This window comes from Cottoperca gobio, chromosome 10 (assembly GCF_900634415.1).
Source record: "Cottoperca gobio chromosome 10, fCotGob3.1, whole genome shotgun sequence".
In the NCBI taxonomy this organism is placed as follows: Eukaryota; Metazoa; Chordata; class Actinopteri; order Perciformes; family Bovichtidae; genus Cottoperca; species Cottoperca gobio.
Genome location: NC_041364.1, coordinates 24,993,836 through 25,018,570, shown reverse-complemented (window position 1 = coordinate 25,018,570; position 24,735 = coordinate 24,993,836). Strand labels below are relative to the sequence as shown.

At 40.9% G+C, this 24,735-nt stretch overlaps 1 protein-coding gene across 2 annotated transcripts; it reads right to left on the bottom strand.

Moving 5' to 3' along the window:
* Positions 1-213: 213 nt before the first annotated feature.
* enpp6 (ectonucleotide pyrophosphatase/phosphodiesterase 6) lies at positions 214-21,895 on the bottom strand. 2 transcript variants are annotated; one of them, XM_029442264.1, is made up of 8 exons: positions 21,528-21,888; positions 9,372-9,551; positions 8,068-8,179; positions 5,188-5,329; positions 4,903-5,082; positions 4,415-4,552; positions 1,938-2,061; positions 214-1,629 (listed from the first exon to the last, which is right to left on the bottom strand). In XM_029442264.1, the coding sequence occupies exons 1-8, from the start codon at positions 21,808-21,810 to the stop codon at positions 1,424-1,426; spliced, it is 1,365 nt and encodes a 454-aa protein (XP_029298124.1). In that variant the 5' UTR covers positions 21,811-21,888; the 3' UTR covers positions 214-1,423. The 2 variants fall into 2 exon arrangements, with proteins under 2 accessions (XP_029298124.1, XP_029298125.1); XM_029442265.1 differs by lacking the exon at positions 4,415-4,552 and having other exon boundaries at positions 21,528-21,895.
* Between the last annotated feature and the right edge of the window lie 2,840 nt (positions 21,896-24,735).

Sequence of the window (24,735 nt, the reverse complement as noted above, 5' to 3'; positions counted from 1 at the left end):
AACTCTCACTCTGTTGCTGTTCTAACTGACTGTGAACTTCATTGCGCTCACCATAGTGTCTGACTAGCACGCCAAGGCGCTTGTAATCCTTTTAAATAATTCACACCTATTCCTCAATCTGAAGTGTTAGCCCAAAAGAAGCTGTTGAGACAAATTAAAGCAAATTTACTTTTCACAAAATGTGTCATACAGGTTCATATAGATCCAAAGAGCTGAATTCAAGATTTAGCTTTATTGTCACAATACAATACAGGATTGCACAATAGAATTAAGTTGTAGACAGATCAAAAATGAGCGTCACAGTTATAGTCATCCACCACACATAGTGATTTACAAGATTTTAAAAGAGACCAAGCATAAAAAAGGAAGAAAATTGTTCTGAAAAACAAGGGTTTACATTATTTACTGTATGAAGTCTATCAATTTAAAAGTGCTTACTGTAATATCCAAAATGGTTCATTCTGATCTGGATATACAGGGGTTTTGTTTCTTGGCATCACATTTGTCTGGTGAAAATAAAAAGAGAAAAGAAAAGAGAGAAGCAGTTCAACAGCTTCAGGGTTTCAAATACCTAGAAATCAGTAAGGCTTTATTTTATAGCCATAATTTATTTTATGTATATTGTTTCTGTAAAATTTCCTAGAATGTTTTCTGGAATTTCTTATTTTCACTGTAATTAGTTTCAAATGACCAGTTCTTTCCAGAAATGTTTTTAGAAAATTATTAGGAAATCCGGCATGGAGAGCTGGGGAAGGAAAAGGAAATGTGACTTTAGGGCTCTTAAGGATCCAGAATGGAAGTCCTTTCTGTTGTGGGCATGTAAGGCTTTTCTTTTTTACCGGTCCATTTAGGAAGTTGGGATGAGCTCCTGGAAAACATTAAAGGCCTTTTAGGGCTTCAACTTCTTGGTCCTTAAGAATGCTCTAACCCAGGGGTCTTCATCGTTTTTCAGGCCAAGGACCCCCAAACGGATGGAGAGATGGAGCAGGGACCCCCTACTATATATATTGTATAAAATGGTGTTTTATATTAAACTGGGCCTAGTGCCATGTATAAACATAGATACCCTGTTATTCAATACTAAGCAATTCAATGAATACTGAATGTGAGCATTGTTGACTGAAAGATAACGTCTTCTGCCTTCATTTATCAATTCACTACAATATGTTGGATTCATGTTAATGTGTATCTAAAGACATTTAAACTTGTGGAAAAACAATTGGTTGAAAATTATTATTTTTGTGGACCCCCTGTTTAAGACCTCTGCTCTAACCAATTCAAGGAGACACTTTCAAGCCTATTTCGTTTCTTTCCCCCTTACTTTTAGATGCATTAACCTCTACACGGTTTAATGTTCTAACTCTTTCTAGCAGATAATTTCTAGCTACCATCAGATGCCATACACACTGAACTGTTCATTGCTTTAGTTCCATAATGCAAGCAGTATTCCTAACAAACCCATAAAGCATAGGGTTGTAGGCTGGGATGGACCATCAGAGTCATTCAGAAAGTACTCTACCCGAGACCAGGACCCATTATTGGGCAAAGGTTTCACTCCCAATGTCCAGCACATCACGTTATAGACGTCCACCACTCGAATTGGAGCCGCCCGAACATTCCGCTTGAAATCTGGATGAAATTAAGTAAACGTAATTAGATCTACATCTCAAATTAATATTCTGATATTACAATTTACAATATTTAACTTCACCACAAACTATAGATGATACCGACAGAGCAGTAGGGTAGTACATTTCTCCTGCACAGTTCACACTTGGGTCCTGGGTCACGCCTAATTTACTAAACCCACAGTAGCATCTTTACACTGGCATGGTACAGCCTACTTTAGATACACAGCGGCTAACAGGAGAATAGTGTGGTTGCTTTAGGACAGAGCAGTGTGAAGCAGGGTGTTGTTTGTATGACATGTTTGTTACCAGGTCCTGACGCCAAGAAAAAGCCTCTCATGTCGAGGAACTCGTTGTCGTAACCATGCCAACCATTTTGCCATGCTGAGGGCTCCCCAGAGTCGTTTTTCCAGTATGGGAGTCTTGCCTTGTTCTGGAGACACAAACAAACACACACAACTGATTTGAACAAAAGATAGAACAAAGTGTGCAGTAAGGTTTTATGGATTTTTGAGTGCTGCAACAATAACAATCCACAGGTGATCAAGAATATCTACTAAATGGACCTTGAGGTTATTTTTGCTGTTTCCAAGGTCAAGAAAGGACTAACAAGCTTAAAGGTCCCTGTGAGGTTTTCTTGTAAACGAACAAAAATAATGGTTACACTCAGTGTTACCTTAATGCAGGGGTCGGGAACCTTTTTGGCTGGGAGAGCCATAAAAGCCAAATATTTTTTAAATGTATTTCCTTCAGCCATATATTTAATAGAATTGAGTTTTAAGTATATCACGTCTCCGAGTACTAAAAGCGGTATCAGTGTCTCCCCTACCATTGTCTGTGCCCCCCCCCCAACCGAACCCCGCGCCCCCCTCTGATTTTTATTTATTTAATATTCACAACTCACTTTTCACATTGAACATGAACGTTTGTTATTTATCTCATTTATGTGCATGTTTCAGTGTTTACTGCACGGGTGTCAAACTCAAAGCAATTATACCCAGACCGCGAGAAAATATAATTTCTCTATCATAACTGGCCCGCCGGTTTTGGTAATTAAATCAAGGCATGGCACAACCACGGGAAAATATATATTTGAGGAAGTATCTAAATGTGTGAATGAAATAAAGCTGCCCCGGACAAACTGACGGGACTGACGACATACAGCGATGTGATGAAAAGAGCAGATCAGTGCAGGATGCGGGAGAAGATGCAGCTGGATAACTGTGCAGGTGAGCTGACGGTGTATCACCACATCACACACCAGGAAGTGCTGTGTTGTAAAGCTCTGGAGATGGAACATGTAATAAGCACCGTAACACAGACAGGAAACTTTAAAAGAGACAATGTAAGTCTCTTCCTGAGGAGATACATTCTGAACATGGCGGTGCGATGGCTCAGTAGAGGGAAAGTGCTGAATAGATTTTTCGAGTTGCGTGAGGAAATCTACCAGTTTTTGGAAGCAAAGGGAAACACACCACAGATTTCTGGGATGAAAAGTGACGATGTGAGCTGGACATAACGAAGCATCTCACTGTTAAACCTGCAGCTTCAGGGCCGTGTGATCACGGACATGTGTGATGCAGTGAGAGCGTTCCAAGCCGAGCTGCCTGTGGGAGACTCGGATGCAGAAGGAAACTTTGGTCACTACGTGTTTCCAAACATTGACAAACATCTCCACCGCTGTGTTCCCGACTGCGCATGAACTGCTCAGCAATCCGTTTGCAGTTGACGTGGAAACAGCACATGTGAACAGCCAAATGGAGCTGATTGAGCTCCAGTGTAACGACACACTCACGGCAAAGTGTGACTCTGTGGGCGCTGCAGTTTCCAAGCTTCACCCCCGAAACGATGCCTTAATTTTGGCCCTCTCTGTGATTGAGTTTGACACCTCTGGTCTACTGTTTGCTTTGCTCAGTTTCTCCTCTGCTGTTTCGCGAAGGGCAGGGCTCAGCCCCCCCCCCCCCCCCCCCACACACACACACACACACACACACACACAGTTACAGTCAAAGACAAAGCGGAGGAAAGGAGAGGGGAGAACTAAAACAAAATAAATGTAAATGTGCTAAATGTTTTACTTTAAAATGACACAGTATAATTATTTATTACTTGTTAATCATGTTAAAAAATGTCAGCTCAAAATTGTCTGCGAGCCATATTGTGTCATCGAAAGAGCCATAGGTTCCCGACCCCTGCCATAATGCATCGTGTGTACGAGCTCTAGCACGTGTTGAACACAAATAAAACATCTGCAAACCTGATTTTATATTCTATATCCAGTATTGATTACCTCCATGTTTACCAGCTAGTCTTCCTCTTCCTCACCTGTAGATCAGTGGAATAGTATGAAATCATTGGCTGATATCTGTATCGCGCCACCTGCATGCATGTGCATCCTTGTGCAGATAAACAAAACAGCACCAGTCATAGAAGAACAGCGCCATAGTGCTACCAAAGGTCAAAAACTCAACAAGTCCTTGAGGCGCTCCAAATCATGGAAAGTAAACACCTATACCTGAGCAAACGCAATTTGCTGAGGAGAAGCAGAAGTCTGAATTAAATTGTTAAAACAAGTTTGGTGCTGCGACAGATGAGGTAATGTCTCCATTATGCCTTGTAATTAGCTAAATGTTTCCCTCAAGGTGCAACATTTTGTGCAGACACATCTCAATATGTGGCGCCCTGAGCTTGTCTCCACTTATATCTTTACATTCACTTCGAAAAAATCAGCAGGTGAAGAGAAGTAGACTTTGTCCCAGTGAATATGTTGATACCATTCAAGTTACCTCAATCATAAACCAGCCTGGGTCAGCCACCAGCGTCAGGGGGGGAACAAACTTCCCCTTTTTAAAATGGAAACGTTCAGGGATCTCCTGAATGCCATAGACACGCATGTTAGGGACCTGGGACAATGCGGCATACACCTGGCATAACACACACACACAGACACACACAAACAAACAGTGTTAATTGAATTGTTACCTATATAACGTTACAACAAAAAAGTAGCACGCTAAGAGGTTAATTAATTAGTGTCTCCTGCTGATTGGTCAGACAGCTGCATAGAGAATGCGTGACCCTTCCTCTTAAAGTTCCTCACCAGCAATTTAAAAGAAGTCGCTGGTGACAAAGAGAAGACCCCAAATCACTTAATGAAGTACTAGAGACACATAACGTAATATGTGTATACTGTACACACATATATCGTCATATCTGACTTTCTTAATCACAATGAGCATCATGGCAGAGCAGGAAATACAGATTTTGGCCTCACCTCTTGGTACTTCTTATCTTTGGGCCACAGACTGACCACTGGTCCTCTGTCCATCATCTTGGCAATGGCTGACATGTTGATATACTTGTCCAGCTCTATGACCTTCTCCATCCACTGGATCTTTGTCATACCATGGTCTGAAAATAGCATAATGTTCAGCTGGTTCACCATCTTTTTCTCCTGCAAGAATATCACAAGCAACAGAAACAGATGAAAAACAGACTACATGACAGGAAAAGCAGTAGTAGCTGTAATTGTAATTAAAATAGTAGTGATATTACTAACTTTGATTTTGCTGTTGAGTGTCTGAAAAGCAAGATCCAGTTGGTGCACAGCTGCTCTGAGCTGAGGAGAGTCTGGGCCGAAGTGATGGCCCTCCACATCTATCTTCTCATAATATATTGCTGCCATGCCTGCTTGGCCTGACCTACGCGCGCGCGCACACACACACACACACACACACACACACACACACACACACACAACACTCTCTTTTAAGTGTCTGCTTCTTCATTATTAGCATTATCTTATTCTAAAGAGTCTTTGTGACAATCATATTGTCGCTGTCACATGAAAACCATTGAATGAAATGTCCATTTTTCAGGCTGTGTAAGCTACACATACGTACATAGAATATTATATGTACTATATGAATACTTGGCTTTGGCAGGGCTGCTGAACCTTATGTTTCTTTCTTTTTTTCTTGTACATCCACAACTCCCCAGTTGTAGAACTGCAGTTACAAAATATAAATGTCAACAGCAATATGGTCTGATGAAATATTGCTTTAAATGACCCGCGTCCATTTTTGAAGTTTTATCCAGAGGTTCAATGCCATTTGGCTGTTTTTGTATTCCTTTAAAGACAAACTATATGAATGTGGGTAACAGCGGATCTCCTCACACAACCTCTCTTGAAACAATCATTAATTTTGTTATTTTGTTTTGTTACTGCATGGGCAGTTGGCACGCTTGCTAAAGGTCCTGTCACACATATCCGTATGACAGAAGAGTATGCCAGCGCATACGAAAATTTCAAATACGTCCAACTTTTCATCGGATCGGAAAAGTGAACATATTTATTATATTTATATTTATACGCATGTCTAACCTATTGATAGCGCATCACTTACTTATACAAAATGTATCAGACGAATACCCAACGAATGCATAACGTATACAAAAATATGGCGTATACAAAATATCAGCAATACGCTGGTTTACGTAGATATAAGGGAAGGCATAAGTCAGCATGACGTGAACCAAATGACACTTTTCCAGCTCCGTTGGCCAGACGCTCTGATACGTTTTAAATAGGTAAGTGATAAGCTATCAATGTTTGACATACGTATAATAATTTGTTATGTATACGTTATGTATACGTCAGCTACAACACCGCTGTGGAAAAGTTGGACGTATTTGGACTCTGACACATTTTTAGTTAATTTTCATATACGCCAGCAGTTTCTGCCATACGGAACTGTGTGACAGGGCCGTATGTCTGGCGTGTTCGGCGTATCATCTGCGTCCTTCAAACGATCACAATTTTCCCTTAATTTATATCAACGTATTGCCGATATTATATATGTTTCTGCCATAAGCATATGTGTGACAGGGCCTTAAGTGTACAATCTGCAGGGTCACACATTTTGGTCAGCACGCCAACTGTTGGCGTGGACCCTCGCGGACATGGCAGATGACGTTCTTTGCTTCACAAGTACCAAAGCGGACCTTTGCAGACACGGAAAATATGAATTGGCCTTTACTTAGTTCACTAACAGTCATTTTTCAGCGTTGTAGCTGTCAGCAGTCTAAAACCGTGTACAGGGTTAAGTCCTCTCTATCCTGCTGTGATTACTAAGGATGTCACGATACCAGACATAAAGAAGTCAATAACAATACCAGGGAAATTCCAGGATTCTCAATACCAATTAGATACCGCGGTAAAAAACAAATACAAAACAATAAATTCCATATACTTCAACGTACACTCCTTACCGTTTGCATTCTGATTTTTGTTAGGATGTTAAACAGGTCATAATTTCCTCTCTAATATGATATTACTGAAAAAGAACATCTCTTTCAAACTGAACAGTATGTATTTATTTATTCAATTTTCTTGCCAAAAATTAAATTTCCTAAGATTGCATTTGAACACATCATGAAAACGTTATAATTTACTTTCGCCCAATAATCCTTTTTACTGAATCAAGCTTGAACGCACCTTAATGCAACTCTACGGAACATCATTGGCTGCTAACAGCAGTGTTGCCAACTTGGCGACTTTCTCGCTAAATCTGGCAACTTTCCAAATCTCTTGGTGATTCTTTTTTGTCAAAAGCGACTAGCAACAAATGTAGCAACTTTTTATTTTGAAAAGTGATGGCCTGCTTAAAACAAGTCAAACAAAAAAACAAAACAAGGATTCAACAGAAAAAAGTTCATTTGTATTTCTAAACATATTTAGCGTGTTTAGTCACTATTTGTCTCCCCCACGACGTTATTCCTCTCCTACAGCGTCCAATACAATTACATGCAAATTACCAATTATTCAAATTAAGCGATGACGTCATTTAGCGACTTTTAGATTATTAGTCTGGAGCCCTGATGGTACCTGCAATACCGTCATGTTTCCAGAAGTTTTGCATCGACTTGGTACCAAAGTATCGTTTCTCATGACAAACAACTAGTTATTACAGACATGGCTGAACCCCTCAACTCACTCATGGACTCGCCCTTTACTGTTGAGTTTAACCTGTGAACGGCTGATGGTGTTTGTTAAGGTCACTGAAAACATAGATAGCCTATTGAATAAATGGTATTGGATTGTTTTTCTAAAAACTGCCGTACTTATCTAAACATATGAAGCAAACCCCTCGACATACTGCTGAGAAAGGCTATGTCTCAAAGGCTCTACAATGTTACACATGTGCATGAGATTTTGAATGTGGTTTTCTTGCTTGTGGAACAGAAAACAAGTTCTGGTTTCACTTCAGCTCTCTGTAGGTTAAATAATTGACGTGTGTGGTTATAAAATGCCTTCCTTTTGCTGCTTTTTGCCAGCTCAAAACTCAATTTCTACTTTTAATGCAGTCAAGTCTTAATTGCTCTTCCGTGTAAGGGCTAGAAGTAAACCATGGATGACAGAACATCATTTCGTTGTTACCTCATGACATTGAGAGCATTCTCTATCGAGTCTGTGAAGTTTTTCTCTGATGGGTTGTAGACGCATTCCTCACAGAATGATGGACGGACATTCAGAATCTCCACGTCACAGCCTGAAGGCACACACACACACACACACACACACACACACACACACACACACACACACACACACACACACACACACACACGTGAAATTACTGAGTTATTTACAACAGTTTTTAGGATAGTTAACATTGCAGATAGTAGCACACAGGCATTGAAGTTAGTTCTTAATCCAACTTCAAACATTCTGCACTTGCTCACATCTTTAGGCTGTGGACAAATACTTAAATGTTTAAGAGATGTGGTGTTAACATCTGTAAATTGGAACTACCTGTAACAACCTTTTGTCAATGCGGAGACAATTTTAGAATAAAAGTAGGCACCATAGTCCTGGAGTAAATACTGTCAATAGGAGAAATACATTTTATTCATACAATTGATTTCCAAAGTATTTGACATTATAATACCGATAAATAATTAAGATGAAGATCTGCCTGTGAGGCCTATACAGTTCCATGGTGATATAACACTGAATGCACCAGTGCGCTGCTTCAGGAGACCCCTGAGTTAACCGATCCCGTAAAGCCTCCTTCTTCAGCTTCACAGAGAACGTTCTGACCACAAGCCTAACGATGGAGGCTTTGAACATGGCCCACTCAGATACATTTGACTTGTATAGCGCTTAAAAGGAGAGTATGAGGAGAACAGTACTGGCTTACAATCTACAACTACAAACCACTGTTAATCTTTCTTCTTACCTTTGTATGTAACATTGCCACCTACACATTTTGAATTTCTTTTTGTAGTTATATATGTGTGTCTCCTTCACTCATCTTTCAAACTGTCTGTTTTTCACCAAAGGTTGCAGCACACCCGACTCACAATTAAGCAGAGAAAACACAATCATGTGATCATTCTCCAAAGCTAACACAGCCCACGTACAGTGAGCAGCAGCTTTGTGTCTCCACAGGAAGGGTTCAGTCACAGTGAGTCTTCTGTGCGCTCACAACCCAATTCACAAGCACTTTAGTTGAGTGTTAAACAGGAGACAATAGACTTGATGCATAAAAATACATTTGCAAAATACACGTTGCAACAACAGCTGTATTAATTAAAGTAAATCGTATCTGTTCTGCCAGATGAGCATGAGATGCACAACAGAAACATGCACCTGAAAGGTTTCTGTATAGACAAGCCATGAAATAGTCAGTTTGCAAGCAGCTTCAGTTGCGTGTACAAGTTATCAATGTGTGTGCTCACCAGGCCAGTAGTACATGAACACCTTCTTTCCCAGTTTCTGCAGGGTGACCCATATGGGCTCTGATCCATCCCACCAAAGAGGCAAACGACTATCAGGGTTTGTCCCGATCAGAAACTCCTTCTTGGAGGCTTCATCCCACATGTAGTTTCCAGTCATCTGATGCACGTCACAGTGACGACCTGACAAAAATCAACGTAATAACACAAAATAGCACAGTTTGAGTCAAAGGCATGATGCATTATTATTCCTCTGTGCCTTACAGTTCCATTGTTGTCCACAACAGTTATCCACACTGTTCATTAGCATGAACATATACAGTGTAGCTGTTGAGAGATTTGACTGAGCCTTTAGCAGAAATTAAACTATACATGCATGTGAGGGTCTTTAAAGCATCTTCAGTAGAAAGCACTAGGCTTGAAGCTGCCACAGTGCCACAGACTGGGAAAAGGAAGTCAGAAAGAGAGATGGACGAACACATTGTTGGTTTTATACTAAAGCAAATTCAGTGAATTTAGGCTAAAGCAAAACAGAGTGAGCATCCAGCAGGACTTGCGAGCACAGGGATAAGGGGAGGTGTCAATGAACTGGATGTGTGTGAGTTAGTGAGTGAGAGTGTGTGTGTGTCTCCGGACACTGATTCTTTCAACAGTGTTCAATCAAAACACACACATCAGCACATCATCAAGGGGCAGGCTCCAAAACTCACATCCTGTTGGATGGCTGTTGTTTATATAGTAAGATAGGGGATTATAACACTAAGGCATGCATCACATGCAAAACACACACTCACACACACACAGAGACACACGCACACACACATATGCAGCCACCCACCAACAAATTGATATTCATTTCACCAAGTCATTATCCTCAGTCTTAAAGTCGTTGAAGTCGTTGTGTTATGTTTTTCCCAAAGACTTGTGTTTTGTCCTTTCTGTGAAATAATTCTTAATGAGCAGAGTACTGGACCCGAAGGAGCTGATGGAGACTGAAGTGATGTCTTACACTGAAGGTTTATTAGATCTTGATCAAGGAGAACAGATAATGTACCTGCATCTCTGTATTCTCTTGTACTGTTCATGGTCTGCCACCATCCATTCTGCCAACCAGCTGCTCTCCCTCGTCATGTATTTATTTATAACCTTTATTTAACCAGGATATGGCTCATTGAGATTAAAAATCTTTTTCAAGAGCGTCCTGGCCAAGATAGGCAGCAGCATACAATTACAACACAATCACAATCACAACATTAATCAAAATATTTACAGACACAGCGGTCTGCTTCAATGTCTTTAAGAGTTGCTTTAAGTCTGTTCAGAGAGACCAGCTCTCTGAGTTTCAGCTCATTCTGCAGCTGGTTCCAGGCAGCCGGAGCAGCGTAACTAAAAGCCCTTTTTCCAAGTTCTGTACGGACTTTTGGAACAGTTAAAAGAAACAAGTCCTCGGAGCAAAGCCGATATGGTCCACTACATTTCCTACTAATGTAGATCCTTAGGTATTGTGGAAGAGCACCCAGAATAGCTTTATAAATAAGGATGTGCCAGTGTTTCAGTCTACGGGTGGTCAGGGAAGACCATCCAACACGAGCATATAAGGTGCAGTGGTGCGTCAGGGTTTTGAGGTTTGTTATGAATCTCAGTGCCCCGTGGTAGACGGTATCCAGAGAGCTGAGGCACTGAGACGATGCATTCACAACATAAACAACATTTCCATCGTCCAGCACAGACAGAAACGTTGCAGAGACTAATCTCTTTCTGGCCTCAAAAGAAAAACAGGACTTGTTTCTAAAATAAAAACCTAATTTAATTCTTAATTCTTTCAAAAGTTCTAAAATGTGAAGTTTAAAAGAAAGAGAATCGTCAATGATAATGTCAAGATATTGAACTGAGACACAGATTCAATCTCAGAACCCTCTGAAGTGGTGACAGGAGGTAGGTTCAACTGTTTGGTTTTCAAATCACACAAATTACATTGTACAATGTTAAAAGCAGTCTGGAGCTGACAAAGAGCCTGTCATCAGCATAAAAATGGAAATTTGCATTTAAAACATTGTGAGTAAGATTATTTATTAAACGATAAATAACAATGGTCCTACAACCGATCCCTGTGGCACACCCTTGGATACATTAAGATAACTAGAAGTTATACCTTCTGCCCGCACACACTGTGATCTGCCCGATAAATAGTTTTCAAACCAACAGACGGCTTGATCTGAGAGACCTATACTGTAGAGTCTTTGTGACAATAAGGCATGATCTACTGTATCAAAAGCCTTGGACAAGTCGAAAAAAAGTTCTGCACAATGTTCTCTATTGTCTAAGAAATTTATAAAATCATTTACTACTTTTAAGGCGGCCGTTGTTGTGCTGTGTTTTTTTTTTTGTAAAATCTGATTGAAAGTCAGATAAAATATTATTAGTCGTTAAAAAGTCCTTTAGTTGTTGACTTACCAATGATTCCAGCACTTTATTTAGACAATTTGGAGATGGGTCTGTAATTGTTTAGGAGAGTGGGGTCACCCCCTTTCAACAGTGGGAGAACAAAAGGCAATAAAATGTTCATTAAAACAACCAAGCATGTCTGCCTTGTCAGAGGTTTGAAGAGAGTCTTTGACAATACAAGGTGGAAGTTCTATCACATTTTTATTTCCAGCTATTGATTTAATAGTTTTCCAGAATTTAAGTGGATTGTTAAAGTTATTTGTGGTTTCAGTTTGGACATAATCAGATTTGGCTTTTCTGATTTTAACAGTGCATGCATTTAGCAGCTGCCTGAAGAGCAGCCAATCTGACCCAAGACCTGTACTCCTGGCTTTTGACCATGCCACATAAGCTCGTGAAGTAAATCAGAAAGATCTGATGTGAACCATGCATTATCTCTGCCTTTTACTCTGTACTTTCTAAGGGGGCGTGCCTATCAACAATTATAAAAGAATTTCCAGGCATTTTCAACATCAGAAATGAGATTGATTTTCTCCCAATCGAAGAGAAACAGGTCGTGAAAGAAACCTTGGTCAACAAAATGTTTCATATCACGCTTTATGATGACACGGGGTTTTGTCTTAGGGACTTTTGTATTCCTTCCTGTAGCAATGACACAGTGGTCACTGATGTCATTTGCAAATACAGAAGCAGTGGTGTATTTATGAGGAGTTTTTGTAAGGATGAGATCAATTAAGGAGGATTTATCAGGAGATTTCAGATTGGGTCTAGTGGGACTACCAACAATCTGAAAGAGATTTAAGGAATTGCAGTATTTTTTTAAAGTCCTCTGATGATGGTAGCAGCCAGTTCCAGTTAAGGTCACCCACAATGACAATTTCACTATAGTTAAGACTGAACAAAAGCTGCATTAAAGATGGTAAAGCGTCACTGACAGCTAAAGGTGGTCTGTGGCAACCAACGACAGTGATATGGAGAGCTTTTGATACTTCCAAGTCAAGAGCCAAAAGTTCAAATTGTTTTGTCAGTGATGTAGAGAGAAGAATCTTTACATGAAACTTAGATTTAACAAAGACTGCAACACCGCTACCCTTTGTAGGTCGATCAGTCCTATATACAATGTAGCCATCAATATTAATATCCTTGTTTGGAATGGATTTGGTTAGCCAGGTTTCAGATATCACTATTAAATCAGCATCAATTGAGTGTTTTAGCAATCAAGCTGTGCACATTCAAATGGATGAGACCAAGACCTCGATTTAAAATCTGCAGGAGTGTTAAAATTAACAACAGAATCTGGTCCAGGGTTAGGTTGCACATTTCCTGAAATCAACAACAACAGTACAATTAGACATCTACAGACAGACGTAGGTGGATTATTTGATGGCTCTCTCTTGGTGTTTAAACCGAATACAAGGCCAGGAACACGGCTAGCAGGAATAATAAAGTTGTCTTGTACAGCGGTGAGGCTCATCAGACGGGCCAAGTCCACAGAAGCGCACTGGACAGATGCGGGGGAGAGGACCAGAGGGAGGGGGATCACCATAAAGCCCAGCGGACTTCAAGAGGAGCACGTTCCCCGGCCTGGTAAAACCGGGGTTGAGAGAATTTGACGGGATTTTCCGGTCCTGTGGGGGCTTCCCCCGCTGCCGCTCCAAATTAAAAGGGATAGAACAGCCAAAAGCAAAAACATACTTGAAATCCCGCGAATTGTGGAGAACCCAACCAAAACAGCGGATGATGATCAGCTGGGAACGATGCATGTCGTGACGTTACAAGTAAACAGGAAGCCAGACCCGGTGCATCGTTGGTTCAAAGTAAAACAATTTGGACCAGCAGGGATTCTTAGACAGTCAGATATAGTCAAGTGTGCAGCTAATAGAGCATCATGAACAAGGCCTTCCATTATTGTTTACCTAAAGATGGATCCTCGTCAACACATTGTGAGTGAGACACAGCATCTCCTTGACCTCCAGTCTGAACACTGAACCATCTGAACTCTTATCTTGCAGCTGTGGGCTGTCAGCTCCCATACACTAAAAGATGAGCGAAATGTTTTGGAGAGACGACCTGACCAGAAAAAGAGACACTCAACACGTTAGTGTTCGACCTCAGGCCTACTTAAATATCCTCTAACATGAGAGGGACAGTCTAGGATCAAACTATGTTTAGAGTCTAAGGTTTGAATATATTTGAATATATGTATATACTGCTAGACAGGAATTAGTCCGCAACAACAGGAGGTGGGGGGAAACACACAGAGTTTACGGATGACATGGAGTCTTTGCTGGGATCGTTTTGGATGTCAGTTTATTGTTATATGATGAGTCTGAGATATTGGAAGCTCGCCTGTTCAACTGTCTTGCCGTGGATAAAGGTGGGGTTCAGTTCAGTGTGGGGTGTATTAGATGTGCTGACCAGTTCTTCTGTCTGAGTGATTAAGGGTGTCAAACTAGTTGTAAAAAGTTTTTACAGTATTTGCAAAGGTGCAGGTGGAAACATTTTGCTTCAGTTCACAACCGGTTAGTGTTTTTACTTTATGGAAAGCCTGTTTTGTGGTCATGTGTCTGAATCATTGCTCCAGTCTATCCTGATATTGGAGTTTTGCGTTGAATATGTATGTTGATTGCTTCAGGATGAGTCCAGTCACGGCGTTGACATGCCTTCCATTTTTCCTTCAGGCTGTGCCTAATATGGGAGGTTATCCAGAGTTTAGAGTTTGGATATTTATTGACTGCTCTTGTGGGTATGATGGAGGGGATGCAAGTCAGTGCTAACTAAAACCCTCTCATCTAGATCGCCTTGAAAAATGTCCCAGGCTGTGCATGCCAGTGATCACTGTAGATGTGTAATGACGTCCTCCGACCATTGGGTGGCATTAAGCCTCAGACCTAATGCGTTTCAGTTCCGGTTTGTAGTGTGGGATACACGGTATAGAGGTATAGGGACATACATACATATATATATATATATATATATATATATATCTATATATGTTTGTATATGTATGTATATATATATATACATACATATACATACATATACATACATACATACATATAATAAACAATTGTCCTCTGAAATGTATCTTTTTTTGGTTTTATCCATGGTTAGGCGGAGGTCTGCAACTCAAGATAAGCCACCTGCAGGGAAAGGCGCCGCGCCCGTAGACGCAGTTCAAGTTCAAGTTTCAAGTTTTATTGGTCATATGCAAGTTAACACAGGGTCAACAGTACAATGAAATGTGTGCGAGAGAGACAGCAAATAAATAAAACTTGAATTTGAACTGCGTCTACGGGCGCGGCGCCTTTCCCTGCAGGCCTCCGCCTAACTCGGTGTGCTAACCATGTGCTAACCATGGATAAAACCAAAAAAAGATACGTTTCAGAGGACAATTGTTTAATTCTGCGTGGACAGATACGTTTGCTTTCCCTGGCAACAATGCTGGCTGACCTGTGTGCGTGATATGCTGCGAGAAATGAGCAAACAGAAAATATAATGTTGAAATACATTTTGTGGGACATTTGTGAGGCTGTTGTGAATTGTTTAAAAGCCAAATAAATCATCACCACCTCCATGTGGACTAAAACGCACTGAAACTGACATAATTAAATACAAACTGGCCTATTTTTTTGTTTACTCTTTTTAAGATATTAGGCTGCAGCTATATGTTTTTTTTATTTCAAAGTGGGATACTTTTTTTATTCATTTCATTTTTATATTGTATTTTTTATTGTTTTGTGTATTTTTATATTATATTCATTGTATTTTATTCAACAAATATGGGGAGGACTCAAATAGTCCTGCATAGTGCTGTGTTTAATTTATTTCAAAGTAGGCCTGAACATGCCACTGTATTGTTTCCTTCTCTTCACAAGAGTTTGGTGTTTTCCTTTTGTTTAAACAGGTAAAAATAGCAACAGTTTCTTTTATTGTCATTCTGTAAATGCAACAAATATAGTATAACTATATATTAAATCTATAAGCTGAGTTAAGCGTCTTTGAGTTTCTAGAAAAGCGCTATACAAATCTAATGTATTATTATTATTATCAAATATGTTTTGCGGCTCCAGACAAATCTTATTTGGTGGAAGAGGGGCAAAATGGCTCTTTAGATAGTAAAGGTTGCCGAGCCCTGGCATAGTCGGATCTCTTATGGAAGGATAACTGCTGGCTCGATGTTGCAGAGGAGAGAAGACCACAGTTCGTAGGAGACCTTTCCGGCTGTAGGTAAGTGGTCTATAGCAGCTAGCCACTGGCTGTAGCCCCGAGCAGTTATGGATGATCCAGAGGATTATGAATGATATCATGAAGATTTTGTATAGGTGTAATAGGTTTGCACTTTTTGTAAGTCGCTTTGGACAAAAGCATCAGTTAAACCAGGGGTCGGGAACCTATGGCTTGCGAGCCATATATGGCTCTTTCGATGACGCGTTATGGCTCGCAGACAATTTTGAGCTGACATTTTTTAACATGTTTAACAAGTAATAAATAATTATACTGTATCATTTTAAAGTAAAACATTTAGCAGCGGATTTTGTTTTAGTTCTCCCCTAAAACTAGGGGGGGGGCAGTTTCATTTCATTCACACATTTAGATACTTCCTCAAATATGTATTTTCCCGTGGTTGTGCCATGCATTGATTTAATTACCAAAACCGGCGGGCCAGTTATGATAGAGAAATTATATTTTCTCGCAGGCCGGATATAATTGTGGCCTTGAGTTTGACACCGTGCACATAAATTAGATAAATAACATAAGCGTTTAGTTTATTTAATAAAAGAGCACATGTTCAATGTGAAAAGTGAGTTGTGAATATTAAATAAATAAAAATCAGATGGGGAAACAGACAATGGTAGGGGAAACACTGATAGCGCTTTTAGTACTCGGAGACGTGATATACTTAAAACTCAATTTTATTAAATATATGGCTCTCAAGGAAATACATTTAAAAATATTTGGCTTTTATGGCTCTCCCAGCCAAAAAGGTTCCCGACCCCTGCATTAAATGAACTGTAATGTAAAAATGTAATGTGTAACATTTTTGACCTTCAGTTAGACAAATAACACTACAAACTCAAAGAAAGCTATACAAAACAGGACAAGACGCCGACACTAACAACAGACAGCAGAAAGACTGTGATGTCTGAGATGCACAGAGATGCGCAGAGCGTTACAAAAGGAAGTATCCTTTTACACCAGGGTTGTCTTAATCCAACTGACAGACACACGGAACAGTAAACTGTAAACTGCAGTTTCGTCGGGTTCTGAAAATAAACAGATATCAAATACACTAAGAATGCCACAAAGAAAAGCAGTTTGGTTGTTAGAAACAATTGACTGGAAATAACCTTAAATGCAGCTCAGTGTCTGTGTGTATCTTCATATATGTTCGGACCTCTGCACAATATTCCTCACTTGTGTGCAGTCAGAGTATATGATTTGACCCTGTTGACCTGTCCAAGAATTTCTGCTTTTTTAACATTGAAAGAAACAAGTGTTATCTGCTGGTGTTGTAACAAACAAGTACTTTGTATCTAGCATATATGATAATAATATGTAATATTCAATAATATGTAATATTCAATACTCAATCTGATTCATGCTGATCACAGAGCTCTGTACTCAAAAGCAGAGTTGGAGTGTCAACGTGCAGGCTATTTAAAAAAAATGAAGCTTACCAAACACCTGGAGATAAGGGAGTCAGAATTGGCAAGAATTCATAGACATGTTACAATACCCAAGAGATGAGGACACGCAGCTGTGGAGAGGGGTGAGAAAAAGGACACACAGCAGTGACAGTGGAAAAGTCCCAAATATACCAGTGTCTCAAAACGTGATATGGGAGGGAACAGGAAGGTCCCGGAGATAGTGATGTCATAATATGAGCTAATAACATTTGGCCGGAAGGGGGCGAGAGCATCCATACCTGATTCCATTATAAAAATGACCAATAAGGTTTGTATAAAATAATTAAGGGAGGAGGATGAAGTTTTAGCCTCACTCCCATCGAAGAGGGTTGAACAATGAATTGTGTTTCACAATAATAAACTCTATTGTATCAGACTTTGATCTCTCCAGTGAATTTCTTTTGAATCTGTTATAATTTAAAGACTACCAGAAGATCAATAGCTACAAGTTTTAAGTGTTCGAGGAGGTCCTGACTTCGTCTTCTGACCCTTCCCCTCAACACTGGGCGTAAAAGTTTTGACTATTTTAAAGTCAGGCTGAACATATAATGGAAGTCAGCACAGTTTTATTGAGCTGTTACAAGCCATAAGCACCACCTCCCCGTCTGCACACCACCTCCACACAGAGCTGTGTGGTCTTGGTTCACTGTTCCTGCTATGACTGTTCTCTGTGCCTGTTTGAATATGGTGCTCCCTTGTGGTTAAAACAAAACTGTTAATGAAGACAGGAGCGCTGTGCTGTGTTCATGGCGCTCTCTGAAAAGGAGAGGAAAATAATCCTGTTATGAGTGTAGTAAAAACAGTTGGCAGTGTTATTACCATGTTTCAACACGATCGAGTAAAACTGGTGGAAAGGCAGAACTATAGTTATGGTGTCAATATGACAGCCAGTTTATTTCTACTGCTGCATATTGTGTTGACATCATGAACACTGTTACTTCTCATCAAGTTAACAAGGAGAACACAAGGCTCACAAACTGGGATGTGTGGGAGAGTTGTGCGAGGGCAGGATTCAGCAACGCCTGAATGTGTATCACACACACACACACACACACACACACACACACACACACACACACACACACAAACACTCACACACACGTCAGTTCTTCTAGGTCAGGGGTAGCCAACGCGGTCACTTGGTCGCAGGGACTACGTGAGTTACCTGCAGGGCATGTTCTAAAAATAGCACTACTCACCATGAAGCTCCGTCTAAAATGTGTATTTAATTGTTTTGCTGGGTTTAAAAAAAAAAAAAAATCAATAACACTTAAAATATTCTTTATTTTAAAATGACAAGATTGAATATAGAATTAAAAAAAAAAATGTTTTATGTATATATGAACTAGCTAGCGGGAGCAGCTACGGTGGGGCGCTAGGTGCGGTTTTTACCCTAAACATGGCAGAAAAGCGAAAGAAAACTAACTATTTTCACAATGATTGGGAGGAAGAATTATGTTTTACAACAGTGAAAGAAAAGTGTGTATGTCTCATTTGCAGGGCGACGGCAAAGCGGCACATTGTGGAGACACTTCAGTACGTGTCACAAAGCTACCATGCTAACTAACTAACTAACTAACTAACCAACTAACTAATTAACTCCCCACCTGCAGCACTGCGGGCAGAACAAGCCGTAAGTTAAAGTAGCTGTGGGCAGCAGCATCTCTTTTCACGAGGCCGGTGAACAAGTCACAGAAAGCATCGGAAGCTTCATTTAGAGCTGCACATTTTTTAAAATAAGAACAAGAAAGCCTTTCGGACGGAGAGTTCTTGAAAGGTGCAATGATGTTATTGAAAACTCTGTTCTAAGACGAGAAGAAAGGTTGCGATGTGATCTCCTCTCTCTGATGTTACAAAGTTAGTGTTTGTACAAACAGGATATGATTTGAAGATGTGACAGTTCATGATTTCCACATTTGTTTTACAGAAGTGATACTTTGTACTAAAATATAACTGCTGTGATTTTGAACAAAATGCTACAAATGTGCTCATTCATACAAAACTGTCAATAAATATATTTACAAAAATATCAGAGATGTGATAACTCTAACTTTCAGATGTTGAAATAGATTGAGAACGTAAATAAATACGCATAAATAAATCGCACTGGAGCTCCGACAGCATACATATATATTCCCCCAATGGAACCTGAAATTCTAGTTTTTTGTACTTCCTGCCATGCGCATTCACATTGCCTCCTCCCGCACACACGTACAGCGCAGAGGAAAGGGAAGGAGTGAACGAAGCACCCCCCCTACAGTAATGTGAATCTGAATGTGAACTAGTACACCATCTGCACAGGCTGCAAACAAGAAAAGCACAGAGACAGTGTGCAAGAAATGCTAAATTGGTAGTAAGGACAAGACAAATATTGTCTCTGCTGACTGTGTCTGGGTCAACAGCATACAGAACAACCAAGGTAGGTTACAGAACAACAATTTAACTCCATAACATCTTGAAGAACACAGAAAGGATTTCTGAATTTTGGGTTGTAGATGGTTCATGGCAAAGATAAGACTGTTTGTGACTTTGTAAAAAGCAGCTGCCTTACTCTCCAACCACAACAATTCTGACGACGCACAACCTGGTCTGACTACCTGCCCAGGACACATGTAAAACTCCAAACAGGAACAACATTGTGGTACACCACTGAAGGGTGAACGTCAAGGCTAATCCCTCTAACCACTGACGTATGGACATTACTGGCAACACCTGTTTATGAGTTAGTTCCAATTTACTGCATCATACTTCCATCACTGTATCCATCTCACCGTATATGTGTGTCACTGCTAAACAGGGTTGGGTAGTAACAGATTACATGTGATCAGGATTACGTAGATTACAACAATAACATATCTAATTTCTTTCAAATGTGGCCATTTTTAAAAATATGAACTTTTTTTCATGATAACCAATGCTATTATCGAATGAAATATATAATTATTTTTGTTTTTTAAATGATGATTTAGGTTATAGATAATTTTGTTTTTATTTTATTTTTATTTACATTCAAAATGGAAGGTGAACATTTTGCTCCCAAGTTATTTTGAAGATTCCAATTTTTGTAAAAATGGATTACGTTACTGTTTACAAAAATATATATGTAATTTGTATTCAGTAGCAGTGACTACATTTTAAAGTAATCTGACCGAACCCTGTTGCTAAAGATAGATGGTAGTTGGACAGAGAAGGGGAGAGAGAGAGAGAGAGAGCGAGAGAGCGAGAAAGACAGCGTGAGAGAGGGAGAGAGAGAGAGAGGGGGGGAGGGAGAAAGAGACAGAGGGCGAGAGAGTGAGAGAGACAGAGAGAGACAGAGTGAGAGAGGGAGAGAGACAGAAAGAGAGAGACAGAGTGAGAGAGGGAGAGAGACAGAGAGACAGGAAGAGAGAGACAGAGTGAGAGAGACAGAGGGAGAGAGAGACAGAGGGAGAGAGATACATAGAGAGCGAGAGAAAGAGAGGGAGAAAGAGACAGAGAGGGAGAGAGGCAGAAAGAGACAGAGAGAGAGAGAGAGAGCGAGACAGACAGACAGAGAGAGAGGAGAGAGCGGAGAGAGAGAGAGAGAGACAGACAGAAAGAGAGACAGACAGAGAGAGAGACAGACAGAGAGAGAGGAGAGGGCGGAAAGAGAGAGAGAGGAGAGAGCGAAAAGAGAGAGAGAGGAGAGAGCGGAGAGAGAGAGAGACAGACAGAAAGAGAGACAGACAGAGAGAGAGACAGACAGAGAGAGAGGAGAGGGCGGAAAGAGAGAGAGAGGAGAGGGCGGAAAGAGAGAGAGAGGAGAGAGCGGAGAGAGAGACAGACAGACAGACAGACAGAGAGAGAGAGACAGAGAGAGAGAGAGAGAGAGATCACTCAAAGCGCTTTACAACACGTCAGCATTCACACACAGTCTCACACAGTCAGAGGCTCCATATACAAAGTGCAGTCAGTAGTTATAAACTTTCACACACTCATGCACACACATGTTGACTGCAGGGCTGGGGATCGAACCTTAACCCTCCGAGAGCGCGAGAGTGATTACCTGTCATTAATGAGTAGTAATTAGGGTATGACAAACTCGGGAAGTCCGGTGTCATGTAGTCCACCTTCACTCCATTGCTCACGAGCTCGCGGAATCCGGGTAGTGCTTGCAGGTCATCCATGTAGTCATAGCGGAACCCATCAATCAGGAACACGAGCAGCGGCCGGGCTGCGAGACACCGCTGTCCCGCTCCGAGCAGCAGCAGCAGCGGGAAGAGACGCAGCGAGAGTGCGGGTGTGTTTCTCGGGGACATGTTGTGTGTGGTAACGAAGTAGCGAACCATAGAGGCCCTGGTTCTTCCTGGAAATGATCACGATGCTGAGTGAGAATTGTGTCCCACTTATACACAGTGCGGTGGGGGCGGGGTTACAGTCTATGAGGACTCCCTAAAAACGTGGTCTCCTATCCGGATGAGAGTGGTTTTGCAGGACAAAAGCCCGTGACAGTTTGAGCCTGTGCTCTCAGTGCACGTTCGTGATAACGTGCATGCAACTTTGTAAGAATGCAGAACAAAACCCTGAATTATTTAAGTTTGATGAACAAGTGTAGTTGGACTGAGCAGCAAAGTATGCCTAGTTTTATTTCTAAAGCTTGGACAATTAGGGAAACTGTCTGAATAATATGAGTCAGTTTAAAGATTCAGTGTGTCATTCGGAGCCACCTGCTCCAAAGAAACAGGGAGCAGTATTTCACCTCTAAACTGGGTCCATACAATCTCTAATGTTTATATTTTAGTTTTAGTAGTTTGGCATATTTATTGAATTGTAATTTATTCTTTATATAGTGTATTGCGTGTATTCCTGTGTAATGCCTGTCAGTCAGTCTGCAGGGCAACAATACCAAGATTCAACCAAACTGCTGAAACTCTGATCTCCGGTCTCAAAACTCTGCTGTCTGATCATCTTCACGTGCAGCTGATCATCTGTGTTTACTGTTAATGTTAGTTTGTTGATTGGAATAAATCCAAAGTGGCCGAGACTAGAAAACAACCCACATATTTTCCCGGTGGCGGCACAGCCAGGAGAGCAGCCCGCCGGGGGGGAGAGAGGTCGGCAGAGCCGGCACTTTGCAGCCAACATCAGACGGAGCTTCCGGGGTGATGGGGGTCTTTAATGATCCTGTGTGCCTTCTTCCTGCACTGCTGGGTGTAGAGCTCCTCTATGGATGGCAGCTTCTTATGTGATGTGCTGAGCAGTGTTCACCCTCTGTCAGTGACGTGCAGTGAGGTTCATGGCTGGGGAGGCATCTCAGCTCTCATCTCTCCTGTATCTGAACAGAGAATACGCACATTCAGCGATTTTGACTATAAAAATGATCAAAATTATTGGAATAATACAGAAAATGCAGTTATAGCACAGATCAGTGGACACATATACATTTATATTTTATTGTTATTTTTTTTTTTTACTTTTCATGAGGACCTGCCTCCCCTGACCGCAGGTCCATGCCCTCTGTCATACCTGTCAACTTTGGAATTTCAAACTAAGGGACATTTTCTGGCGGACTCCGTCCATACCTTGACAGCTTTCGCCCCCCATATAGATAGTGTGCAAACACGTGACAAAACTGTGTGACGTATGCGTGCGACTCCATGTTGGTTGGTATACAAATCAACAATGGCGTCTAAAGCGAACAACAACAGCAATACAACTCCGACTTCTTCAAAGTATTGTGACTCTCTGGAGTCCTCTGCAAAGGCAAGATTCAGAGAAAAAGTTCATGACCCGTACACGCTAAAGCCGTCGGATTATATTGAGGATTTAGATTCATTACCGCCGATTGAATATCCGGATATTGTGAACTACCTTGTGCTACAAACGTCGTGGGCAACCAACGCACAAATGAAGGCATACAAGAGCTTAGATGCTTATAATGTCTTTGTTTCTGGCTGGGTTGGTAGTCTTCTTACCAAACCACTGAAAGATGACAGGGTGTATGGCTGGATTAAGTGAAGCATGTTCTCACATTGGTGCTTTGCTTTTCGCAAGTGAAGTAGTCTCAAGAATAAGCCTGGCAAATACTATAGTTTCTCTTTCTTTTATTAAGATCTGGCGTGGAATTGAAATGTAGGCTGAATAGTTTAAGACTATTACATCAACAGTAACCCCTAAATAGATTCTGTATGCCTTCATACTTGACATGCATCAAATAAAGGTTCAGTGTGTAAGATCTGCCAACTTAAACTTAAACCATTAAAACAATGCACTAAGATTATCAACAGAGTGTGAAGAGGTAACAGTGATGACATTATGTCAAAGACGTCTCTGTGTTGTAGAGATATCTACTGAAGTTAGCATGCTAACAGCTAGCTGCGCTCTGTCCAGTCTGTAATACCACTTGTTCCTCTAGAGGTGATAGTGAGTCAGTGTAGCTGTAGTCTGCCTCAGTACAGAGGGAGAAGAAGTACAGCTGCCTGACTCTTGTAAATAATACAGCCATGTTCTGTGTCTGTTTATATAGTTTGTTTATTGGCAGAAACGAGAAGACCCCGCACCACCTGCTTCGTCCTCACGGCGTAGCTTCAGTTAGCAGTTAGCTGGAGTTCACAGGTCCAGCCGCTGTGACTGCAGAGCTGGAGCTAGTTCTGCTGGGCTCAAGTCTCTCCGGCCGCTGACTGGAGCTCCGTCTGATGGAGGCTGCCGAGTGCCGGCTCTGCCGACCTCTCTCCTCCCCGGCGGGCTGCTCTCCTGGCTGCGCCGCCACCGGGAAGATGAGACAACTATGCAGTTGTTTTCTAGTTTCTGCCACTTTGTATTTAGTCCAATAAACAAACTTACATAACGTTACACGGACTACAGCCCCGGTTAACATCAATACCCAGTAAACACAGATGATCAGACAGCAGTTTTGTGACCGGAGATCAGAGTTTCAGCAGTTTGGTTGAATCTTGGTATTTTTGCCCTGCAGACTGACTGACAGGCATTACACAGGAGTAAATGCAATACACTATAATAAATTACAATTCAATAAATATGCCAAACTACTACAACTAAAATATAAACATTAGAGATTGTATGGACCCAGTTTTTTTGGAGCAGGTGGCTCAGAATGACACACTGAATCTTAAAGTATACTGCATGATGCATGATTGGAAGAGCCTGGGACTTAAGATTTGCATTGCCAAAAACTACACTGTAGCTGTTGCACATGACAATAAAGCCTGTGAATCTTTGAAAATGCAATTGAGATGGAAATGGTGTCTATTTAA